Raw genomic sequence first — 21,098 nt, forward strand, 5'->3', positions numbered from 1 at the left:
GCGCGGCGGGGCGGGGCGGGGCGGGGCGGGGCGGGGCGCGCGGCCGCCGCCGGAACCGCCCCCTCCCCTCCCCGCGCCGCGCAGCCAATCGCCGCCCGCCGCCGCCTCGCCACGCCCCCGCGGCCAACGGACGTCCCGCGGCCGTTGGCCGTTAACGGCCAGCGCGAGGCCACGCCCCCAGCGCGGAGGCGAGAGGACGGAGGAGGAGGGGGGCGGGGCGGGGGGTTCGGGCTGGCGGCGCCCCGCGGGCAGCGGCGCGGCGGAGCCCGCCGGCTTTGGGAGGGCGCTGGCTGGCCAAGCCTGCAGCCTGCCGGAGCTGCATCCCGCTGGGAAGTGCGATGCACGTCGCAGGGGCGCTGGAACGCACCATCGCTGCCGTGGTCCTTTAGGACCACCGCGCTACTGCGTCTGGTCTGGCTGCACCCGCTGTGGAAATACACACGCATACACTCCCCCCAAAAAAGGGGGAAAAGGGAAAAAGAAGCCTTGCTTCTCCTGCAGACCCCAGCGTTTCCCCTCGCCAGGTGCGCGGATGTTGAAAAAAACAGAGGAAACCACGGCTGCCCCGTGTGAGGATCGAACTCACGACCTTCAGATTATGAGACTGACGCGCTACCTACTGCGCTAACGAGGCTCCTCGAGGAAGCCGCCCGCACGCGGCGCCCTTCTCCCCGGCGCCGCCCGCCCGCTCCCGACGGGCCCCCGAGCCTCCCCTCGCACCCACTGCCACAGCCACCTCTGCAGCGCTGCCGGAGAGACCTTGCTTTCTGCAAATGGCTCCTATTTTTCCATGCTTTGCCATGCTTTGCTGCAAGAAGGCCTTGCTTTTTTTTTTTTTTTTTTTTTTCCCTCTCCAAATAGCTCATCTTTTCCCCATGCTTTGCTGCGAGGGAGACTTTGTTTTCTCTTCAAATGGCTCCTTTTCCCATGGTGTTCAGGGAGAAAGCTGCATTCCTGAAGGAGCCTTTTGGGGTTCCTGATGTCCATATCCAGCTCCGCTGGCCAGAAAACAGACTGTGTGAGGGCAGCATTGACAAGATGTTTGCAAGCAAATGAAATTGTTTCCATGTAATTGCAAAAGATTAAAGCAAATCTCATTTGCCTCTGTGCTATGCAGAGTCATTGTTTCACCAGCATTTCTGCAATGAAACGAACTCTGTGCATTTACTGAACTGCTCAGCATAAGAGGTCCCCCGCGATGCCAGCAGAAGCGCTGCCCTGAATTGTCATTGGTGGGACTCGCCCTCAGGTAGGGTCTCAAGGCAGGAGTCTCCATGACGATCAGGCTACACAAATACATAATTTGGAAGCAGACATGAAAACAGACATTTAATTGATGCAGAAAGTCCCCAAACCTTGCCCACAAGAATCACCGTGGCAAGGTTGTTTGCCCACAGAACGAACAACTGGCAGAAAAGGAAGGAGGAAAAAGCCTTCAGACATCAGTTCCTCACAACAGACAAGGAGAGATCTTTGGACTGTCTTGGGCATCCTGAGAATTTTGCTGATGGTCCAGCAGGCAGCTCTTATTGTCACCGAGACAATACCCCGATTTCCAAGGATCTGGCTGATTGTGTCTTCAAGACTGTCAGATCGTGGATAGCTACGTGGGTGGTGATCACGGATGGATAATTAAGGCTACAAAGCTGTGGTATCAACAAAATTGCTGTAACCACTGCGTAAGTAAATGCACAGCTTCTAGCAGTCTAACCCAGTGCATTCCTCGTCTAACACAACCATGTGCATAACGAGGCTGTCATTTTTTATAGCATGGCTAATCTTTTCAGGCTTCAGTGGCGGACAAGTTTAGTGCCCATAATTTTGATTAAATTAAGAAAAGCTGCTCCAAGCATTTGAAACAAGGCACATGGGCAATGAGTCACCTAAAACAAACATCAACTGTTTGGAAATATGTCTGTGGCTGTTTTCCACCTATATTGAATCACATGAATTTTCCCATGTGTTATATTACATTCAACCAGCTACTCAAAGACAAAGTTTCTGGCACAGATCTAGAAGGCCTTGTCATATTTGTTTGTTTTGGAGCTGATAGATCCATGGAAAGGACAGAAGAAGTAGTGATGGCAAGGATTTACGTGTGAGTGAAACAAAAGATGTCCTTGGTGACATTGCCTCAAGCAGAAATTCAGTCTCTAGCACACATGTTATTTCCTCCCTGCTTTCCCCTTCTTTGGATTTACTGGTTTTACCTGGACTTCCTTCTTTTTCCTTTTCCCCTGAATGCTCTTGCTGTGCCTTCATCCTTTTCTCGCTTTCCCTCACCTTCCTGGCCCATATAACCTTATTCCATATCCTTGACCCAAGGATGCTGAACCACAGAGCCTCCTCCATCCTGCAGTTCCTGGGCCATCAGACTTTTCCCTCTGGCCCACTGACCCCCCCTTTACAGGCCAAGACAGGAAAAGGCAGGATGGCCCATCATAAATCCATGCCAGTTCCTGCAGCTCTCCGTCACCCCACACCCGTTTCCTCCAGATCAGAAGGAAGGGAAAATGACTGGCTGGCTGAAAGGCAGTGCCTATCTCCAAGATGACTGCTGTAAGGGCAGGGAGTGAAGCCCAGCCAAGTCAGAGGCAATGCGACAAGCCCTGCAGGGCTGGAGCCGGCCAACCAGGCTCCCTGGTGATATGCTATGCGAATACAAACTGCTCTCACTGCTAAGAGCGAATGCATTTCCCCTTCCTGCAGAGCAGAGTCAGGAAGGCTGATCCTAGTGTCTCATCACATTAGAGAGAAGGAACAATTATTGTCACCACCTCAACTCTGAAGACAAAACAGAAGGGGTTTCCAGTGCTGTTCATGCGGAGCATTGCACAAGAGCAATGAGCAGAGAGTTTGGAGGCTGGGCACAGAGAAGGTCCTCAGGACCCAGTAGATGGAGGGTTAATAGAGAATGCAGTGCTTTACGACTGAATATACCTTCTAAACTTCATCATTTACCAGCCTATCATTAGACTGTAAAATTGATACAATTTTATTAAAAATTGATTATCCAAACCTACCAGCCTTATTTCTAACAATAGGGAAAACAGTAAAAGTGCAGTGTTGTCATCTCATGTCCTTTGTGGCATTACCAATGTCTGAACACCCTTCTTTATAAACGTTACCAGACTAATAGACCAAGCAATCCAGTACTGCTGTTTCAGGCAAGCAGCCTGCAGCCATTACCATAGGGATCTTGAAAAAAGGGATGCACTGAAAAGGGAAACTCATTGTTCCATCTCTCTCCAGCAGTTAAAGAGCTGATGTAGCTCTTGCTATAGTCAATTAAAGTCCTTACACTCACTGTAAAGGGCTTTGGATTGATCCCAAAGTTAGTATACTCATTTTCTGTAATCCCGGAAGTGTTTATGCCTTCCCAGCTTCTGAGCAGGGATGTGCTGGCTGATGGCATATCCAGCTAATTATAACCTGAAGAGCTCGGAGAAAATTATTTGTTTTCCACTCGGTAAGACAGAGAGAAAAGTATGGAAAGACAGGCCCAGACAGATGAACAACCATTCTCTGCAAGCCCTGTTTGCCCCACAGAGTATTTGTAGCACGTTTTCCTGGCATGAGCCTGCTGTGGGATTTCTGCTTCGCAATAAGCACCCTTGCGATAAGAGTCTCAAAAGTGGAAATATTTTACTGGAAAGACCAAAGAATTTTCCTTTTAGTGTGTGTGTGTGTGATGTACATATTTGCATCCCAAATATACTTTAACTGCAATTTTAAGCTGGGAAACAGCTGATTTTAGTATTTCCCAACTTATTCCTTTCTGTCTGGGCTCTGATCTCATCAGATCTTTCAGGATAAACTGATCAGTGGACAGATGGGGCTCTTCAGGGAAAATCCAGAGCGCTGCAGAAAATGCTGATGATGACTCAGGAAGTCTTTTGCATCCTCCTGCTTAAGAGCTGAACTCAGTGTCTTCTCTTAATAAAAGAGGATATGGTCTTTCTTCAACATACTGCCCTTGTAATGAGGTATTAGCCAATCTAATGATCAGCTGTGGCCATGACTGCTTGGGGTTGCTGAACACTTTACGGCACTTTTACAAGAAGCAGCTGTTCTTTCTGCCTTGGCCACGGTCCAGCCTGAGCAATTTCATTGTGCCCGGTACCTCTGGCAGCTCAGTTCTCAGAAGCATTACTGGGGCCTGGCCGGATCACGGGACAGGCAGTCAGGTATTCCAGATGCTATTACTGAGTTGTCTGCTGAGCAATGGTTGTGCAATTGTAGGCAGCTCACTGAACCTCTGCGTGCATCATTTTCTCGCTATGTAAATAAAGAGGATATTTACTGAAGCCACAGACTACATAATACTCAGCTAACATTTGAAAATATTTACAGATCCTTTAATTCTAAGAATATTAAAAAACAGTGGAAGGTTTTGTTGCATGCTATATTGTTCCACCATTCCCCTGCTATGCCTCCTCCCTTCACACTGCAGTTACTGCTTGCCAAGAGATTATAGATCTTTTTGAGTGAAAGGTAGTACGTAAACATAAGTTATTGCTGCTTACACCAACTGATTTACTGTGTTTCCTTGTGAAACCAATAGCTTCCATTTAAAATTTGATACTGCTGGAACAGCAGTAGCAGCAGCAACTGAAGCCAGGATTATGGTACATAACAATGATGTCTTGTGCAATACTTCTTTTAGGAGAGCACAGGAACTGTTTTAGCCCAGTGTTGTAAGAAAATGATGTTTTTATGACAACACTGTATGCGTGTTTGGATTTACCCTCCAAAAAAGCATTTGACCGATGATCTCAAAGGTGTTCAATTCCAACAAGTCTTGTGAAATAGGTGGCCGCATAGAGGAGAAACTGTTAGTGTTCCTACTAAGAGAGAGGCTCATCTGTTGTTAGACCTCAGAGAAAACCTGCTCAGGGGAAATGTTCTGCAAAGTGGCTTCATTAGTTCACTTTTCTCAAATAATGCCTTTATATCCCTACAAAAATAAAGATATTTTGTCTTTCTCATAATTTCTTGGTAAAGTTCTCCTACAGCAAAAGATGATTTCTGCAAAGAAATTTGAAGTTTAGGATATCACAGGATAATCTTAAGACAATTTTAAGATTAAAATCTCTTCTTATTTTGAATAATTGCAGAGAGTTCACTACAATCCTATTCTGCCTGAAAAAAAAATAAATCTTATAATAGGTGGGTAAAGATTGTACACTGTATTAAAAAATCAAAGCCCACACTGATCGTTACCTGAGCTAGATCAATAAAAACAATGAGAAAATAATTGTGAGAAGGTAATTTGATTCAAGTGAGAATGCAAGTTACTCTCAGTACAGTATCCTTTCTTTAATTTTATTGAGGGGTTTTTCTCTCCATGCAGTGAATTTAATACTGGTGACAGATGCTGAGCTAACAGCCCTGGACACTGAAGTGCTGCTTTCCAGAAAGAGTGTAGCATTGCAGAGGGACAGCTTGGCCTATACATCACACAAAGCCTTTTCAGTAACTTTTACCAGAGAAATGGGAGGATGTCTTATAATTTTGATTGTGATGTATATTCACTTTCTTGTCAGGCAATTAATGCGAATGTTCAATCCTTTCTGTGGTTAGGGGTAAATGGGAGTTTTTCCCCAGGAAAATGCCATAAATACCAGCTGAGGTTTGAAAAGAGAATCATCATTCACACTGGCTTTTTAACAAAAGTACCTTCTGGAAGATGTAACAATTGGCAAAGCCTAGCTTTTTTCTTCAGATTTATGAATTACTATAGCCTGCAGGATAGGGTGCTGACATGAGGATCAGAACTGAAATCCAGTCCTAGCTCAGGCTTTGCAACTTTGGGCAAATCACTTCTTCAGTTTATGAGAAAATAAGGCTGACGGGTATTGCAAGAGATTATTTACTCCATCCTCCTTTGCAGGATAAGGTCAATTCTCCCTAAACTGTTCAAAACAGATGTTTGACTAACTTATTTTTTAAAATGTCCAATAATAAATATTCCACTGCTTTCCTAGACAATTTGTTCCAGTGCTCAAATATTCTTACCATTAACCCTATGTCTAAGCTGCATTTCCCTTTCCAAGATGTAAGCTCATTATTTCTTGTCCTAGACTCACTGCATGCAGAGAAGAGCTAATTCCCTCCTGCTTTGCAGCAACCCTCTGCAAAAGGTTGAAGACTACATAATGTCTTCTTTCAGTTAACATCTTCTCCTCTTCAGACTGAATGCTTTCTAAAGTGTTTTAAGACCTTTATAGTAAAAATGCTTGGTGGGCTAGTTTTTTAAAGGGCTCTGTTCAAGTGCAAGCACCAAATTTGAAGCAAATGCATTTCAAAAGCAATATTTTCGTGTTAGCAATGTGGAATTGTGTTTGGGCAGATCTGGTCCCAAAGGCTATGTCCATGCTGTCATTCCAACTGTGCTTAACACCTTTCTCAAATCCAGACTTGCTGACTGTCTGTGCTGTCGACACATAGGCAAAGGCTAAAGCTGAGATGAAGAGGGAAAGGTCAAGTGAGTCTCAGTGAGGATCTAAGTTTTCCTTCTCACAGTCTCTGCAGATTATTCATGAGCTGAACATGTGATAGCCCCGCCTGTCAGCAGATACTCTGACTGTGGCTCTTTCTAAGCACCATATGGATGCTTTCAGTCTGAGCTGCAGCTCTGCTAACAGTTGGTAGCATGGATGAAAACCGCATGACACACGGTGCTTGGTATTGTCAGGCCAACCATTGGGACTCACCTGCACGTGCTGACAAAAATGCTAAGTGGTTTCATCAGTGCTTGTCCTCCTGTCTGCAGTCACAGAGAGTATAGCAGACCCTGAGGCATAAAAATTCTGAGAGTGCGGTGGGATCGCCTCAGGCCAGAGAATGCTTTTGAAAAAGCAGTAAGTGAAATAAGACAGAAATTAATTCTGTTCAAATAGAAGGTTGGGGTGACCAGAACCAGTATGTCTGAAAATCAGCTACTAGATACTGGCACTGGAACTAACTGGTGTACCCCCTGAACTGCTGTTGAAAGTTCTCTCTTTAATAGAAGTCTCCTTCTTCAGTTACTGGGCAGAGAAATCAAGCATAAAAGTATATAAAATAATAAAATATTTAATTAATTTAAGTTTCAAATGCATCAGACCTCCTCTGATGGTAATCCATATGTCTCACCTGCTGTCTCTGGACATTGATGTGATTGATAGAGCACTCATAGATCTCAGGGCTGTTTTTTCCCCTGGTTGGTCATGTCTTTAATAACTTCCTATAATTATACTGGAAATGTTTGACCCTGAATCATAAAATTATGTAATGAACCCCTCATTCCATAGTGTGAACTATGTAAAGTTACATCACTGTAACTTTAATGTATCATTCCATCCCAACAGACGTAAAAATTCTGGTAATGTCTAAACTGGTTAGAATTCAGATCTCCTCCCTGTATTCTCATTTCTCTAAGAACACTGCCAGTTGCAACTCTGTATTTTCAGCAGCAGCAGCGGAAGCTGAATTGTACAGTTGGATTGTATAATACCTCTGCTGCAAAAGCATTCCTATATTTCAAAACATACTGCCTAGAACATACGTAAGAAAAGCAGAAAGGAAGGCAGCTGCATTTGTCTGTCTAAAGTCAACAGCTTGCGTCAGAAAGCTGCTAAGGGAAGAAACAGTTGGACATTTTTAATTGAGCGTCAATATCTGCAGTATGAATACAAGTAAACTTGGCTTGCAACTAAAATTGTTTGTAATCTGATCAACTCTTCACAAATTCCATGCAATTAGGTGGCAGGTTTTAAAGTGAAGTGAATTTTACATCGTCTATCTAGCTCTAGAATTTTATTAATTGAACATAAACTTTGCAACAGCTTCTTTATCCTCATGTCTGTCTGTGCCGAAGGCACACAGAAGGTAAATCATGGAACTTGCACCTCCCCATTGAGGCACAATGGCTCAAGAGAACATCTTTTCGGTTGCAGATGGAGGAAGGGGACCTGGTGACAAGAGACATGGAAAAGGCTGGGGTACTGAATGTCTTCTTCGCTGTGTTTTTTACTGGTAAGGCTTATCAGTCAAATCCCAAGCCCCTGAGATGAGTGGGTAAGTCTGGAGCAGGGATGACTTACCTGTGCTAGAGGAAGATCGGATTAGGGAGGATTTAAACAAACTGGACAGATACAAGTCCCTGGGACCTGATAAGAGGCACCCGTGAGGGCTGAGGGAGCTGACCAATGTCACTGCGAGGCCTCTCATAATTATTTTTGAGTGGTCATGGTGATCAGAGGAGGTTTGTGAGCACTAGAAGAAAGCAAACGTCAGCAGATGTCACTCCTATTTTCAAGAATAGAAGGGCAAGAAGGAGGATCCAGGGAACTACAGGCCAGTGAATCTCACATTGATCCCAGGGAAGGTGATGGAGCAAATCTTCCTGAAAGTCATTTCCAAACATGTGAAAAACAAGAAGGTGATTGGGAGTAGTCAACATGGTTTCACAAGGGGGAAATCACATCTGACTGACCTGATAGCCTTCTACGATGAGATGGCTGCCTTGGTGGATAAGGGGAGAGTACTGGATGCTGTTGCTGAGAAAAGGCAGGGCGTGCTGAGGGACACCGCTGGGGAGCTCTGAGGAGACCATGGTCCCATGTCGCTGGGGGACACTGCCAGGGCGCTCTAAGGAGACCGTGGCCCTGTGTCGCTGAGGGACACTGCTGCGGAGCTCTAAGAAGACCGTGGCCCCATGTCGCTGAGGGACACCGCTGGGGAGCTCTGAGGAGACTGTGGCCCCGTCACTGAGGAACACTGCCAGGGTGCTCTGAGGAGACCATGGCCCCATGTCGCTGAGGGGACACCGCTGGAGCGCTCTGAGGAGACTGTGGCCCCATGTCGCTGAGGGACACTGTTGAGGAGCTCTGAGGAGATCATGGTCCCATGTCACAGGGGGACACTACTGGGGCGCTCTAGGGAGACCATGGCCCCAAGTCGCTGAGGAACACTGCCAGGGTGCTATGAGGAGACCACGGCCCCGTGTCACTGAGGGACACCACTGGGGAGCTCTGAGGAGACCGTGGCCCCGTGTCGCTGAGGAACACTGCCAGGGTGCTATGAGGAGACCACGGCCCCGTGTCACTAAGGGGACACCGCTGGGGAGCTCTGAGGAGACTGTGGCCCCGTGTCGCTGAGGGGACACTGCTGCGGCGCTCTGAGGAGACCGCGGCCCGCGTCGCTGGCGAACACCGCTGCGGCGCTCTGAGGCGGCCGGGCCGCGCTGCCATGGCGCACTGTCTCTGAGGGGACCACGGCCCTGTGTCGCTCGGCGCTCTGAGGCGGCCATGGCCAGTGTGTCACGGGCGGGAAGCAGACACGGAGCGGCGCACCGGGGAGGCCGCGCTGCCGTTGCCGTCGCCAGCCGGCGCTGAGGCGGCCACGGCTCGTGTGTGGCTGCGGGGAGCGGCGACGGCCGCGGCGGGGAGAAGGAAGCGACGGGGCCGCTGCGCCACACTCAAAATGTCGGCGGGGGCGCGCCGCGCCCGCCCCGCCATGACGCGCGCGTCAGCTGACGGCGGCGCGTCGCGGCTGGGGGCGGTGGCGGGGGGCGGGCGCCGAGACTCGGAGTTGGCCGCCGCCGCCGCCGCGCAGAGCCGTCGCCGGGCCCGGGCCGAGCCGAGCCGCGCCGCCGCCGCCATGCCGTCGGAGAAGAGCTTCAAGCAGCGCCGCACCTTCGGTGAGGCCTCGGGGCCGCCGCCGGTGTGTGTATGTGGGGGGGGGGAAGCGGCGGCGGGGGGCGGGTTGACGGCGGCCGGGCGCCTCCTCCGCGGGCCGCGGCGGGCCGAGCCCGTCCCGGCGGGCGGCGGCGGCACGGCAGCGGCGGCTTAACCCGGGGAAGGGGGTGGGTAACGCGGCGGAGGCCCGGCCGGCGGGGCTGGGCTGGGCTCGGCGCTGCGCGGGGTCCCCCCGGGGCGCCCCCGTGGTGCGCCGGGAGCGGGGCCCGCTGGAGCCCCCCACCCTCCGCCCACACCGTGCTCGGCGCGTCGCGGGAGGCCCGGGTGCGCTCCCTGCGCCTCTGGGTGTCCAAAAGAGCTGTGTAACGACGGCTGGGGAAATGAAATTAGTCCCTTTCTGGAAAGAGCAGCCTCGACGGCCTGCTGCCAACAGCTCTTCCCGTGCCCAGGGTGCAACCCAAGAAATCCAGGCGCTCTGGTGTCCGCTCCTGCCTGTGGTGTCGGGGAGGCGGCACGCCTCTAGGATAACCCGCGCCGGCGGCTTGACCTATTTCCACTTCAAGTATAAAATCCCATATGCAAGGTGCAATTGATGGGAGTAATCGATGCAGCTTTTCTTCTCCCTCAGTCTCTGGTTGGGGTCAAGCTGCTTAAGAGAGCTTCCCACCCTCCCCGCCCCAGCCTTCGCTCCTCTGCTAAACCTAAGCTGCTCTCTGCATCGAGGCTGACGGAGTCTTGATCTCATGAAGTCTGTGTTTAAGCTAGCCTTTTTCTTGGAGTCTTCCAAAACTGTTTCTGACCCATCTCCTCCTGTCAACAGTCTCTGTTGCAGGTATTAAGTTCAACTAGGATGGCAGCCAAGCAGTTGCCACTGCAACTAATGTCGTCAGCGAACAGTGTTTATCTGTGACAGACTGAAGCCTGATTTTGAGCATGCCATAAACAATCTCAATGATTTGTCTAGCTCCTGTTTAATGTTCCCTGTACTTCAGGGAGTTAGGCTGAATAACATTGTCACGTACAAACCTGTTCCAGTTGAAGAGTTAATAAAACCTCCCTGTGTTTGCTGAGGTGATGGTTGATCTCAATCACTCCCTGTCTCTTGTGTTTCTGGTTAACTTAATCTTAAAAGTATTTTAATTAACTAGTATCTCTGCCCTGGCAGTGTTAATTTTAGTCTGTGGAGTGTGTGGCTTGTGCTGTAAGATCTGAAACCCTGAGTTTAAAGTAGGATTGCACTCCTGCCTCGAGGCTGTCTTGCTACGCAGGGCCTTGAGCAACAGGAAGTGTATGGGTATGATGCTGAGGCCTTTTAAGACTCTTAGTCTTGCAGTCTGATGAAGGTTTTACATACTGGTGGCCTTAGTTTTGCTTGATTCATGTCCAGCCTAAATCTGTGACTCAGATGAGTTGCATTTCCTTTCCTGGTTCATAAAAGGTGCAGAGGTGTCTTTGATGCATACATGCTCCGTGTGGACCAATGGACAGCTGAGTAATGTCATTGCTGAATGACAGGGCAGGTAATGTGGCCTGCACATTAGCATACAAATAATGAGTTTGATGGACGGTGCTGATCTAAGGTCTTCCTCTCCCTATGGTAGGTGTCTGTTCCAGCTGTGCTGCAACACTAAATCTTCTCTCTGAAAGGTGTTTATAGATGAGCATGGCCTGGAAAGCTCCAACCTGCTGAAAGGAACTGGAGAGATTAAATTGGGGTTCATTGAATCCCAAAGCAGCCATGGTATAAGCAGATGCAACTGATTCTAGAAGCAACTGTGTCAGTTTACTTTGGCTCTGACTTGTACTGCAGCCTAGTTTATATCTGTACTATTAATATTTATGTCTCAGATGAACTTTATCCTGCAGACTGGCACAGATAACAGTGAAATATCTAGGTATACAAAAATCTACCAACAGTTCTTCCAACAATGTGTGCAGTATAATCAGAATAGAAAACTGTAATTTGGTAATACTAGAATGAACAGTGTAAGGTGATACTGCCTGGCTTCACCTAGTCTTGGGTCTCAAATAATTGTTGACAACTTCCTCTTCTGGGATCTAGTAGAAATAGAACAGGATATTTAGTCATTCACTTAGATAGTATAATTTGATCCCATAAATTTATGAGATTAAATGTCCGCTTTAGTTGGCAGAAAATGAGATGTGTGTGGGGGGGAGGTCCATCTCCTTTAACACGTTTTAGGAATCCCAGGCAAGGTGTATACAGTACTTGTCATCTTGGGTCAAAGAATGGAGTATCACCAGTCAAAGGAGAGTTTGCTTTTGCCAGTGTTGTCCCCTTAGAAAACTGTGTTGCCTGAATTTGCTTTTGTGGCTTTTATTAACTTGTGGTACCTCTGTTCACTGGTAGAAAAATTAAGTTATAACAGCCTTAAATGTTGATATTTGAGCATGCTTTTTTAATCTTTTGTAGAGCAAAGAGTGGAAGATGTACGACTGATTCGAGATCAACATCCAACTAAAATACCGGTAAGTCTGGTTCTTGTTGCCTCAGTTTCAGGTCTCATGTTCTTTTTGCTGGTAAGAAGCCTGTAAAAGAGCTGACCTGGTGAGTCCAAATTAAAATATGTCCCTTCAGGGTCGTTAAGCCTGGACTTCAGAAACATTCTCAAACCAGTAGCCAACTGTCGGCGCGATAGAGCAAGGTGCTAGTTGGTGACTAGAGGAAATGGAGTTTCCTGTGTATTGAAGTTACATGCAGTAACTTCAAAGAAGGCCACACCCAGACTGAGCTCTGAGATTCTCCTGAGTGTTCAGCTCTTCTCATCCTAACAGTGGTCATATTTTTCTTCCTGGAAAGAAGAGGATGCAGGGAATAACCAGTAAGAGTATACAGTAATTTAGAGTCAGATGTAGCTTTCATACAACATCCATGCTGAGAAAGATGGAAACACTTGTGTTCCAAGAAACGGATCTTTGCTTGGAGGTTGCTAGGAATGCTCCATGGCTGTCAATCTCCTCCATATTGTTCTGGGCCACTCCAAAGAGATGACCCATAACTGGGAGCAGAGATCATCCCTCACCTTGTGGATCTTTTTTCACAGGACAGCCTCAAACCGCTTGCCTAAAATTTAGTTTTGCTTTATGGCTTACTAGAGGTTACAAATGTGAAACAAAGCATCCTAGAAAGGAAAAGAAAGGAATAGTGATATATTGCTAATGTGTTCCATAATTAGTGGACTGTTGTGTGGCAGCCATCAGCACAGTAAGCAGTAAATGAAACTGTCTCTATGGCCATTTGGTGGAGTAGGGAAGGTCTCGGGAGATCTTGAGAGGCAAAAGGGTGAACTCAGAAGCCTAAGCTTTTGGCTCTCAGTGATGAGAGCTGATGATACTTGTGAGTGGAAAATCTTTATAGATACGTAAGCTAATCGCAAACTTTTTGAAGTTTTAGTGCAAGTTTATTAATAGAAGCAGTTGCCACCTCCACTTAAAATGGAAACTGAAAAGTTTTCAGCTACCTCTAGGTTTAAGCTACTGCTTCTCAAATGGCAGCAGCAGCAGCTTGGCTAATAACTGTGCTGTTGGGGATGGGAACAGTAATAGTTTATAGCAGGGATTTTCTGACTTTTCTGGAGTCTGCAGTTTTCCCAAAAGGCCCTTTCCTGGCAAATATGTTTCCTGGCAATAGATTGTTTTTTTCCTTTCACCTTTCTCGGACCACTTAGAAGTAGTCCCCAAGCTCTGCAATCACATATTGAAAGCAATTGATTTACAGCAAAGATTTCATTTTAAGTCAGCCATACAGACAGCTCTCATTCTAAGTCAGCCATGGAGATGTTAATAGTAAAAATTTAGAGGTCCCTAAGCAACTTGCTGAGGATGCAATGATGCAAACTTGCAACCATGGCATACCCTGCTGGGATCCTTGGGGCCTGCTGTGCTTGCCAGTCCTTGTTCTAGCCAGTGTCACTACCTCATTAGTATCATTAGCAGCTCTAGATGAGTTAAGAGGACAATGTCACACTAGATGGCATATCCCAACTGCACTGTCACCATCCTTCATTTTACTGTTAGAAATATTATCCATTGTTTGTAGTCTACCTCTTAAATTTGTTTCTTTTTTCTTTTTTTTCCAGAATTAGCCAACATTTATTTAAACTGGTTTAAGGAAGTCTTTCCTTGATATTATCAATTTGGCCTGTTATCTCTTCACCTGTGCAACTTTTGAATATCAGCACAGTCAGACCTTGTGAGCATGGACATGGTCCAAGTCCCTTCCAAGTGAACAGTGTCACATAGTTACTGTTGATTTAAAAACAACAAAACCCATCTGTCTGTGGAAAGAGATGCACAAATTCTGAGATATTTTCTTAAAAGCAGAAATTATATACAGTTGCTGGGAAGGGTGCTACTTACATTAGCAAATCTACAATTTCCTCATGAATGAAGTAGTTAATACATAATAATCTTGACAGAATTGTTGGTTCCTAGGCATGCTATCTTGAGATTAAGGAGGAGGAAATTCTTCCTTTGAGGCTTTTTACCCTTCAAAAGTAGCTTTCTCTAATACATTGGAGAAACTAGAGAAAGTTGACATAATAGTGGTAATCTGGAGCTGTGGCTCTTAGGAAGAGGTGGCCTGTTAGTCAAGAGAAACTAGAGGGATTCTAGTGAAAGCTGCTTGATGTTGCAGACCTAGATAGCAGCCCAAGCATCCTAGTCGGCCACTGTAATGTTTCATAGGAAAAGGTGCTTTATCTTCTCTTGAGTTTCCTTGTTCTGGGGCAGTTCAGTGCAAGACTAAATGATTCCAGCAATATAACGGTTCTAGATCTATACTGAAGCTGTGAATGAGTGTGTTGCTAAATTCCTATTTCTTCCCCCTTCATACAGGGAGTCTTACAAACAGAATGAGGGGGCCAGTGAAGATAATTACTCCATTTTTAGTTCAAGATGATGCTTTCACAAATGAAGTGAAATGGAGTTTAGCATAAATGCTTCCACGTTTCTGCATTTAAAATACGTTGGGGGTGGTGGTGGTAAGGGGATCACGGCACTTCTGTCTCTCATCTTACACTTTTCTTTTTCTTTTTAGGTGATTATTGAAAGGTACAAGGGGGAAAAACAGCTTCCAGTTCTGGATAAGACTAAGTTTCTGGTTCCAGATCATGTCAACATGAGTGAGCTAATCAAAATTATCAGGTAGTATGCTGTGATTTCAGTATATGCTGCATCAAAGTAATGATTCTTTGTTAATTCTATAGCTGATGTGTGATTTTGGGAACTCTTTAAATGGAAAACTCATTTAACTAGTGCTTCGTGTTACTAGGACAAATTCATGATAGGGTGCTGTTCTTTGGGCTTTGCTGGCACAGCTCTGGTGTAGAAGTGGGTTTGCTTGTGTGAAGGGCCTTCTACTGATGCACGTTAACAGCTGTTTCCCTATGAGAACGGAGCATGGATATAAATAGCTTTGAAACAAAAAGACTGCATTTTCATGTAGTAGGTATAATTATTATGGTGGTGTGTCTGACCAACGTGAGCATCTGACTTGAGCTTCGGAGAGATTCAAAACCCTATACAGCAAATTAAAAGATAGAATTGATTAGCTGCAGCTACTCTTGTAGGAGATGGAGATGAACAGTAGCTTCCAGTTTTCTGTATAGGCACTAGCAGCCTGTGACTAAAGCAGGTACCACCAACTCCTCCCTAGCCATATCTGAAAAGAACTGAGCTATTAGTTTATTTCCCAAAGAAATAATGCATTTCCAGGAATGTAAGGGGGAATTGGGGGCTGTAAATCCCAGTCTAACATGGGTGCTTCTTGCCAAGGGCCCCAGTGGTCTCTGTCTGGCAGTTTTAGGATTCCTTCTTGGTGTTCTGCCTGGGAGTTCCTCTGTGGAGTGTCTGCCTCTCCTCACCCACTGGAGGGGGAGTTTGGGCTCATAGCCAGAGCTGCAAACTGTTGCTTAGAGTTAATATTGGCGTTCTTTGATCATGAAATGAGGTTACCCTAAATGACAGTGTTGAGGCCTGAAAAACACATGTTCAAACTAGTGTCTTCCTTGTCCCAGCTGTTTGCACAGACTGTGGTTTGGGTACTGCCCCACTCTTGTGCTTGGGTTTTGCTTACAAGGAAAGGCAGTGGAGAACTAACCCTGAAGTGGAAGTTGTGTGGTCTGAAATTGCGGTCAGCAATTCTGCTAGAAGTGGCTTTCTCCTGGATTAATGTCAAAGGGAGTATTTGATTAGTAAGAGTTCTCAAGTGGTAAACTTGGAAGGCAGAAGCAAACCAGAGTTTGCTTTTTATTGGTCATGGTATACCAAGGAGCTGGTTCTTGGAGGGCACAAGCTGTGAAAAATGAGAACTCTCCCACTTGTCTAAACAAATCACAGCTCTTACATGAGTAAGAAAGCAAGATAGAGTTCTAGAAGGGGGAACCAGATTGCTTGAATCTTCCAGAATTTCTAAGGAATATTAAAGCCCCCAGGCAAAAAGACTGAACAGCCAATTGGAAGATTTTTCCCCTACCTTTTTCTGTGGGTTTGCAGTTAATAGGCAACTTAGTACAAGCTGGACTTGGTTCTCAGGCAGCTCTTCTTGTGTATAGCAAAGCCTTCATGCAGTGCAGACCTGTCCTTCCAAACCCTCAGAGAGCTGCTGCCATCTCTCAGCCTGCTGTCTGGAGTTATTACAGCTTGGCTTTGGAATAATCTTTTCCTGGGCTGTGGCTGGCAAGCTCAAGAAATGCTTATTTCCAGCTGCTGCAGCCCCTCAGCAGAGTGGAATTGGCAGGGAAGCTCTTGTGGTCTGCTGGGTTTTCTTTCTTCTGCCCTGCCTGTCTCCCCCCACACACCCCAAATTAGGCAGGGAAATATTCCATATCTCAGATGAAACAGGCTTGGTTGTGAGCCTTGATTGTGAGCCCTGTTCCAGAATAGGAGCAGAAGGGCAGCACACAAACACCTTTCTCCATTATGTTATTCTGTGTGCATTGCCTTCATTTGGAGCGTACTAGCAAAAACAAGCATGTGCTTTTCCTGCTTTATTCTGTAGGCTTGTGGGTTGTTTCACATCATTAATGTTTTCATAAGACTTTGGCCTTTCCTCTGTGTTGTAGAAGGACTACCTTGTACCACACAAGTTAGTCTGTTCTGGAAAGATGAAATGAAGACTCTATGCGTCTGGCTCAGCCCATCTCAAAATACTTGTGTTATGATAAATCAGAGTCTTTATTTTGTAGCGTGTCTGGGATTTGCTGTCCTGCAACCCTCAGATCTGAGGGTCTGAATCCACAGTGCGCTCACAGGCTCTGCTCTTGCACCTGCACGTAGTATAAACAATTTTTATACCTTACTTGGTTTGTGAAGTAGTAAGTGAGCTCCTACCTGCAAACCCAATTTCCAGTAGGAAGTTTAGCAGAAGTATATGTTTCCCCCAGATCAAAGCAAATGATCCAAGGGAAACAGATAACAGATGTTTACTCTGACCTGCGTTTTGTGAAGTCTGATGCTCTTCGCTGTTCCCACGATGCTCCTCATGTGAGGGAGGAAGGAAGGGGGCAAGACGCTCCAAAGGTTAAATGTAGGCTGTTATGGAGCTGGTGACAAAGTGAGTTTAAAAGGTCCAGGGCCTTAGAGTGGAAGCTCTGCCAGTTCTCCCTCCCCCCTGAGTTCACGTGGATATCCCAAGGTCAGTCTGGGTTTAAATTTCACTTGATTCCAGTGAGATGCGATCTAGCTAAGTTGCAAGCCAAAGGTCCTTTAGGCCTTGCATGTTTTGCTAGTAATACAGGGATAATCCCCCTCCTGTCCCAACATCATCCTGGCCAGGAATAACCTTTCCCCTCCCCCCCCCCCCCTTTCCACTTCAATTTAATGCCCTTCTGGAGTTTTATTCCAGTGTAATAAGTGTCAGTGGAGTGGATGTATTTGACTAAGAGTAATTTAGTAGATTGCACTAGGGAAATGGCAAACTTAATACGGTCTTGGGGTGGGAACCAAATGCTGTTTCTAATGGCAGGGCTGCATTGGTGGGGACATCTTCTTACAGCTTTTAGTGGTAGAAGTAGCCTTCTGTCAACAAGCCTGTGTTGAACGTGCGTGGAAATGCATTGTCATCACTGTGAAACTCCTTCCTCCCTCCCTTCCCCAACCTTCCTCTAACAGGCGACGCCTGCAGCTGAACTCCAACCAGGCATTCTTCCTCCTGGTGAACGGACACAGCATGGTGAGCGTTTCCACGCCCATATCCGAGGTGTACGAGAGTGAAAAGGACGAGGATGGATTCCTGTACATGGTGTACGCCTCTCAGGAGACTTTCGGAGTGCAATCTTCTGTCTAAGATGCGAGTGGCTTCTAGCCTAGGATTTTGGTTTACCCTTGGCCATCACCCCCACTCTTCCCCACGCACACCCCAGGGAAAAGAAATGGATGTCACCTATGCTCTCAGTACCTTAGCATAGTCTTGCTTTAGCAGGTGTCTCATCTTACCTTGCCTTGTTTGTGAATATTAAACAGTACAGACGAGCACCTCCAGCTTTGAAAACCTGCTGTAATATTCCACACAGGCACATTTGCATTTCTGGACTTAATGAATGGAACCCAGCTGTGCATGTGTCAATTGCAAAGAAAGGGACACTCAACTGACATTAACAGGCAAACAGGCACCGGTGAGGAGCTAACCTCACGTTTCACGTGACAGTTTTCTGGAAAAGCTCCCTATGATTCCTTAACGCTTTTTTTGTTCGTTTTGTTTTTGGGTTTTATGGGAAGGCTCTATTGAGAGCCAATATGTTTAATGTTCCAAAGTGGAGATTTGTCTGCTGCAGTTCGGTGAGATTTGTGTCAGTACTGCAGTGAGTTAAGGCAAGCACTTGGGGTGAGATGGGGGAGTACAACTCCTTTTGTTTTCCTCTTTTTTTTTTATTTTATTTTTTTGGTACCGCTAACTTAGAAATGGTGCCAGTTTCTGAAATACTCATACCAAACACCACAGCTTTATTGTAGTTTAGGATGTTAACTGTAAAATACACACCTGGACAGGTAATGTTCAAATAAACTTGTCTGCTATGAATTTCCAACGCCTGTGTGTTCAGTGAAACACTTAATTCATACGGGCTCGCTTCCAAAAGACCATCCCTCCTAGCCCAAAGGTTTGTCGTTCTCTAGCCCAGCAGAGAATTTGCTGGGAGAAGGTAGTCAAGGAAACTACTGCCAGTGCACAAGGCTGTTGTGATGGATGCAGCCAGTTGCAAAGCAGGCTAGTGCAATTTGAGACAGGAGCAGTGCCCGCTAGGTTCATGATCTTTGTAATGCCACCTCTTCTCAGTTTCTGCCCCATCTGTTCAGCAGTCTAGCTGCATTCAAGGCCTCCAGCGTGAGCAGGTGAACGTCTTTGTTTTACGCGCCTCCATGCTGAACATTGGATTCAAACACGCTACTGGAATTAAGAGCCCGGACTGCCTAACTAGTCTGTCACGTTTTGCATGTCATCACCAGTGGGGTCAGGGAGAACTGCTTTTAGAAGCAGCCCGTGTCCAGGAGTTGCTCTCGCGATTTGATGAACAAATGACTATTCCATCACTGATGTTTCCTGCCACTTGCATGGGGTTTGAAAAATCTCGGTGTTACTACTGTCCTGAGTAAGGAAGCAACCTGTGCAGAGGAACGGTATCTAGTAGGATATGTGTTTTTCCTCTAGAGTTGTTGTAACGTGAAGTGTAGCAGGATGAGATTACTCTTGTATATTATGTGTCTGTGAACTAACTACATCTGTTACTGGAAGCTAACTTACTATAACGGGGGGAGAAAGAAGCAATACTACTGCGTCTTGGCACTCTAGCTCAGTAAGGTGTACAATTTGTACCTATTTACACCTTTTTGCATGCATCTTGTTCACAATGCTTACTTCAGATTTTTTAATGTTGTGTTTTTACTTCAATGTAAACTTTTAAATGCAGCTTGTCCTATGTTTAGTTTTGTGTAAGAAATTGTTTAACTCATAACTGACAACCATACTTGTAATTACAACGTGATTGACTGATATTCCTGTACAAATGTTGCTTTTTTAAAATTAATACAGTGCTGATATGGATGGATTACATCCCAACTTAATTATGGCTTGTATGATTATTTATAGACAGCTTGCTTAAATATTTGTAGAGGCCAGCACAGGGAGGCCTAACTCCCCGCTTTTGAAAGCGCCCAAGGCAGGAACTAGGTCCTGCTGACGAAGTTTAGGCACTTGGGCTGAAATCTTTGATACCTATTAGCAGTAATAAGGTAGAGATGGGAGTTTTCACTATCTGGAACAAGGAAATAAATGTAATGGCCCTGTGAAGCAGTTCCAATCTCCAGATGGACATTACTGCCTTTAACGAAAGGACTGGGAGCTGCCTCTACGCAGACATGTTTTGATAGCCTGTATTTTCTGTTCCTACTGCACCAACGTCATCCCAGCTCCAGACTTCTACTGCGTCTCCTTTCAGGAGCTGGACTTTGTGCTCACCAGGAATTGACTGCAGGTCACTGGAGACGAGGTTTCAGAACAGCAGTTAGAAATCCCCTGCTCTTACTCTGCCTGTAACTTTCTTTGCAGGCGGTGCTCGTGTCCTCCTTAGCGATGGACTAGCCAGGGCAGCGGAGCAGAGCCCTGAGGCTCAGCTGCAGCGTTCCAGGGGATCGGAGCACAAAGCTTTCCTGCTCATCTCGACCCCTAAGCCTTCCCCTTCCCTGTAAGATCAGACAGGCTGCTGGGCCTTGGTGCAGCAACAGCATCAGGCCACAGCAGCTCTTAAAACAACAAAAAGCAGCTTGGCTTGGCCAGGAGCTGAGTGAGTGGTGGGGAGCAATTGCAAGCGCTACAACAGCTCTGAGATTCACTAGCGGATATCTGTGGGTGGAGAGAGCGCAAAAGTAATAAAGGGAATAACAAAAAAATGTCCCTGCCAGTGGCCAAGCTGGAGAAGGCCCAAAAAGGATGAAGCCCCTTCTAAAATAAATAACTCTTGAGGGATTCTGTTTAACTCTTTATTTTCCATACATTAAATTTACTCAGATAAAAACATTCTAAAAATGTACAATTTTACTTTTAACAAAGTATAATAAAACATAAAAATCCCAATACCAGAATACTTGACATTTACAATTCAAAATCAAATTAGCTGAATATTAAATATTTACAAAACTATTTAAAATATTTATAAAGTTACATGCACAATTTGTAATACTAGAATTGACTGAAGTAAAAGAAATGGCTCAAATGGGAGCAGGAGTTTCCTTCATTCCTAGTGGAAAGTTATGTCCAAGAGAAGCTGTTAATCTGCACTTGAAAACACACAGGATTTGCTTTCTGCTTCAGTACCAACGCGTTTCTTGCTTATGTAAGAATTTAAGAGAGCAAGCAAGTAGTTCCAAGGGTTTGTTACGACAGATTTCAGTTACTCATTT

The 21,098-nt window shown here is 46.1% G+C and overlaps 1 protein-coding gene and 1 non-coding gene across 2 annotated transcripts; one reads left to right on the top strand and one right to left on the bottom strand.

The window, feature by feature from the left end:
• Positions 1–561: 561 nt before the first annotated feature.
• TRNAM-CAU (transfer RNA methionine (anticodon CAU)) lies at positions 562–634 on the bottom strand. The gene has a single exon. It is a non-coding gene; the product is annotated as a tRNA-Met (tRNA).
• An 8,935-nt stretch (positions 635–9,569) lies between these two features.
• Positions 9,570–19,763, top strand: MAP1LC3B (microtubule associated protein 1 light chain 3 beta). The gene is made up of 4 exons (XM_062586914.1): positions 9,570–9,685; positions 12,118–12,173; positions 14,743–14,849; positions 17,817–19,763. Exons 1-4 carry the CDS (start codon positions 9,646–9,648, stop codon positions 17,989–17,991), a joined length of 378 nt encoding a protein of 125 aa, XP_062442898.1. The 5' UTR covers positions 9,570–9,645; the 3' UTR covers positions 17,992–19,763.
• Positions 19,764–21,098: the final 1,335 nt, after the last annotated feature.

The sequence above is a fragment of the Rhea pennata genome, chromosome 13, assembly GCF_028389875.1.
Source record: "Rhea pennata isolate bPtePen1 chromosome 13, bPtePen1.pri, whole genome shotgun sequence".
Taxonomy (NCBI): Eukaryota; Metazoa; Chordata; class Aves; order Rheiformes; family Rheidae; genus Rhea; species Rhea pennata.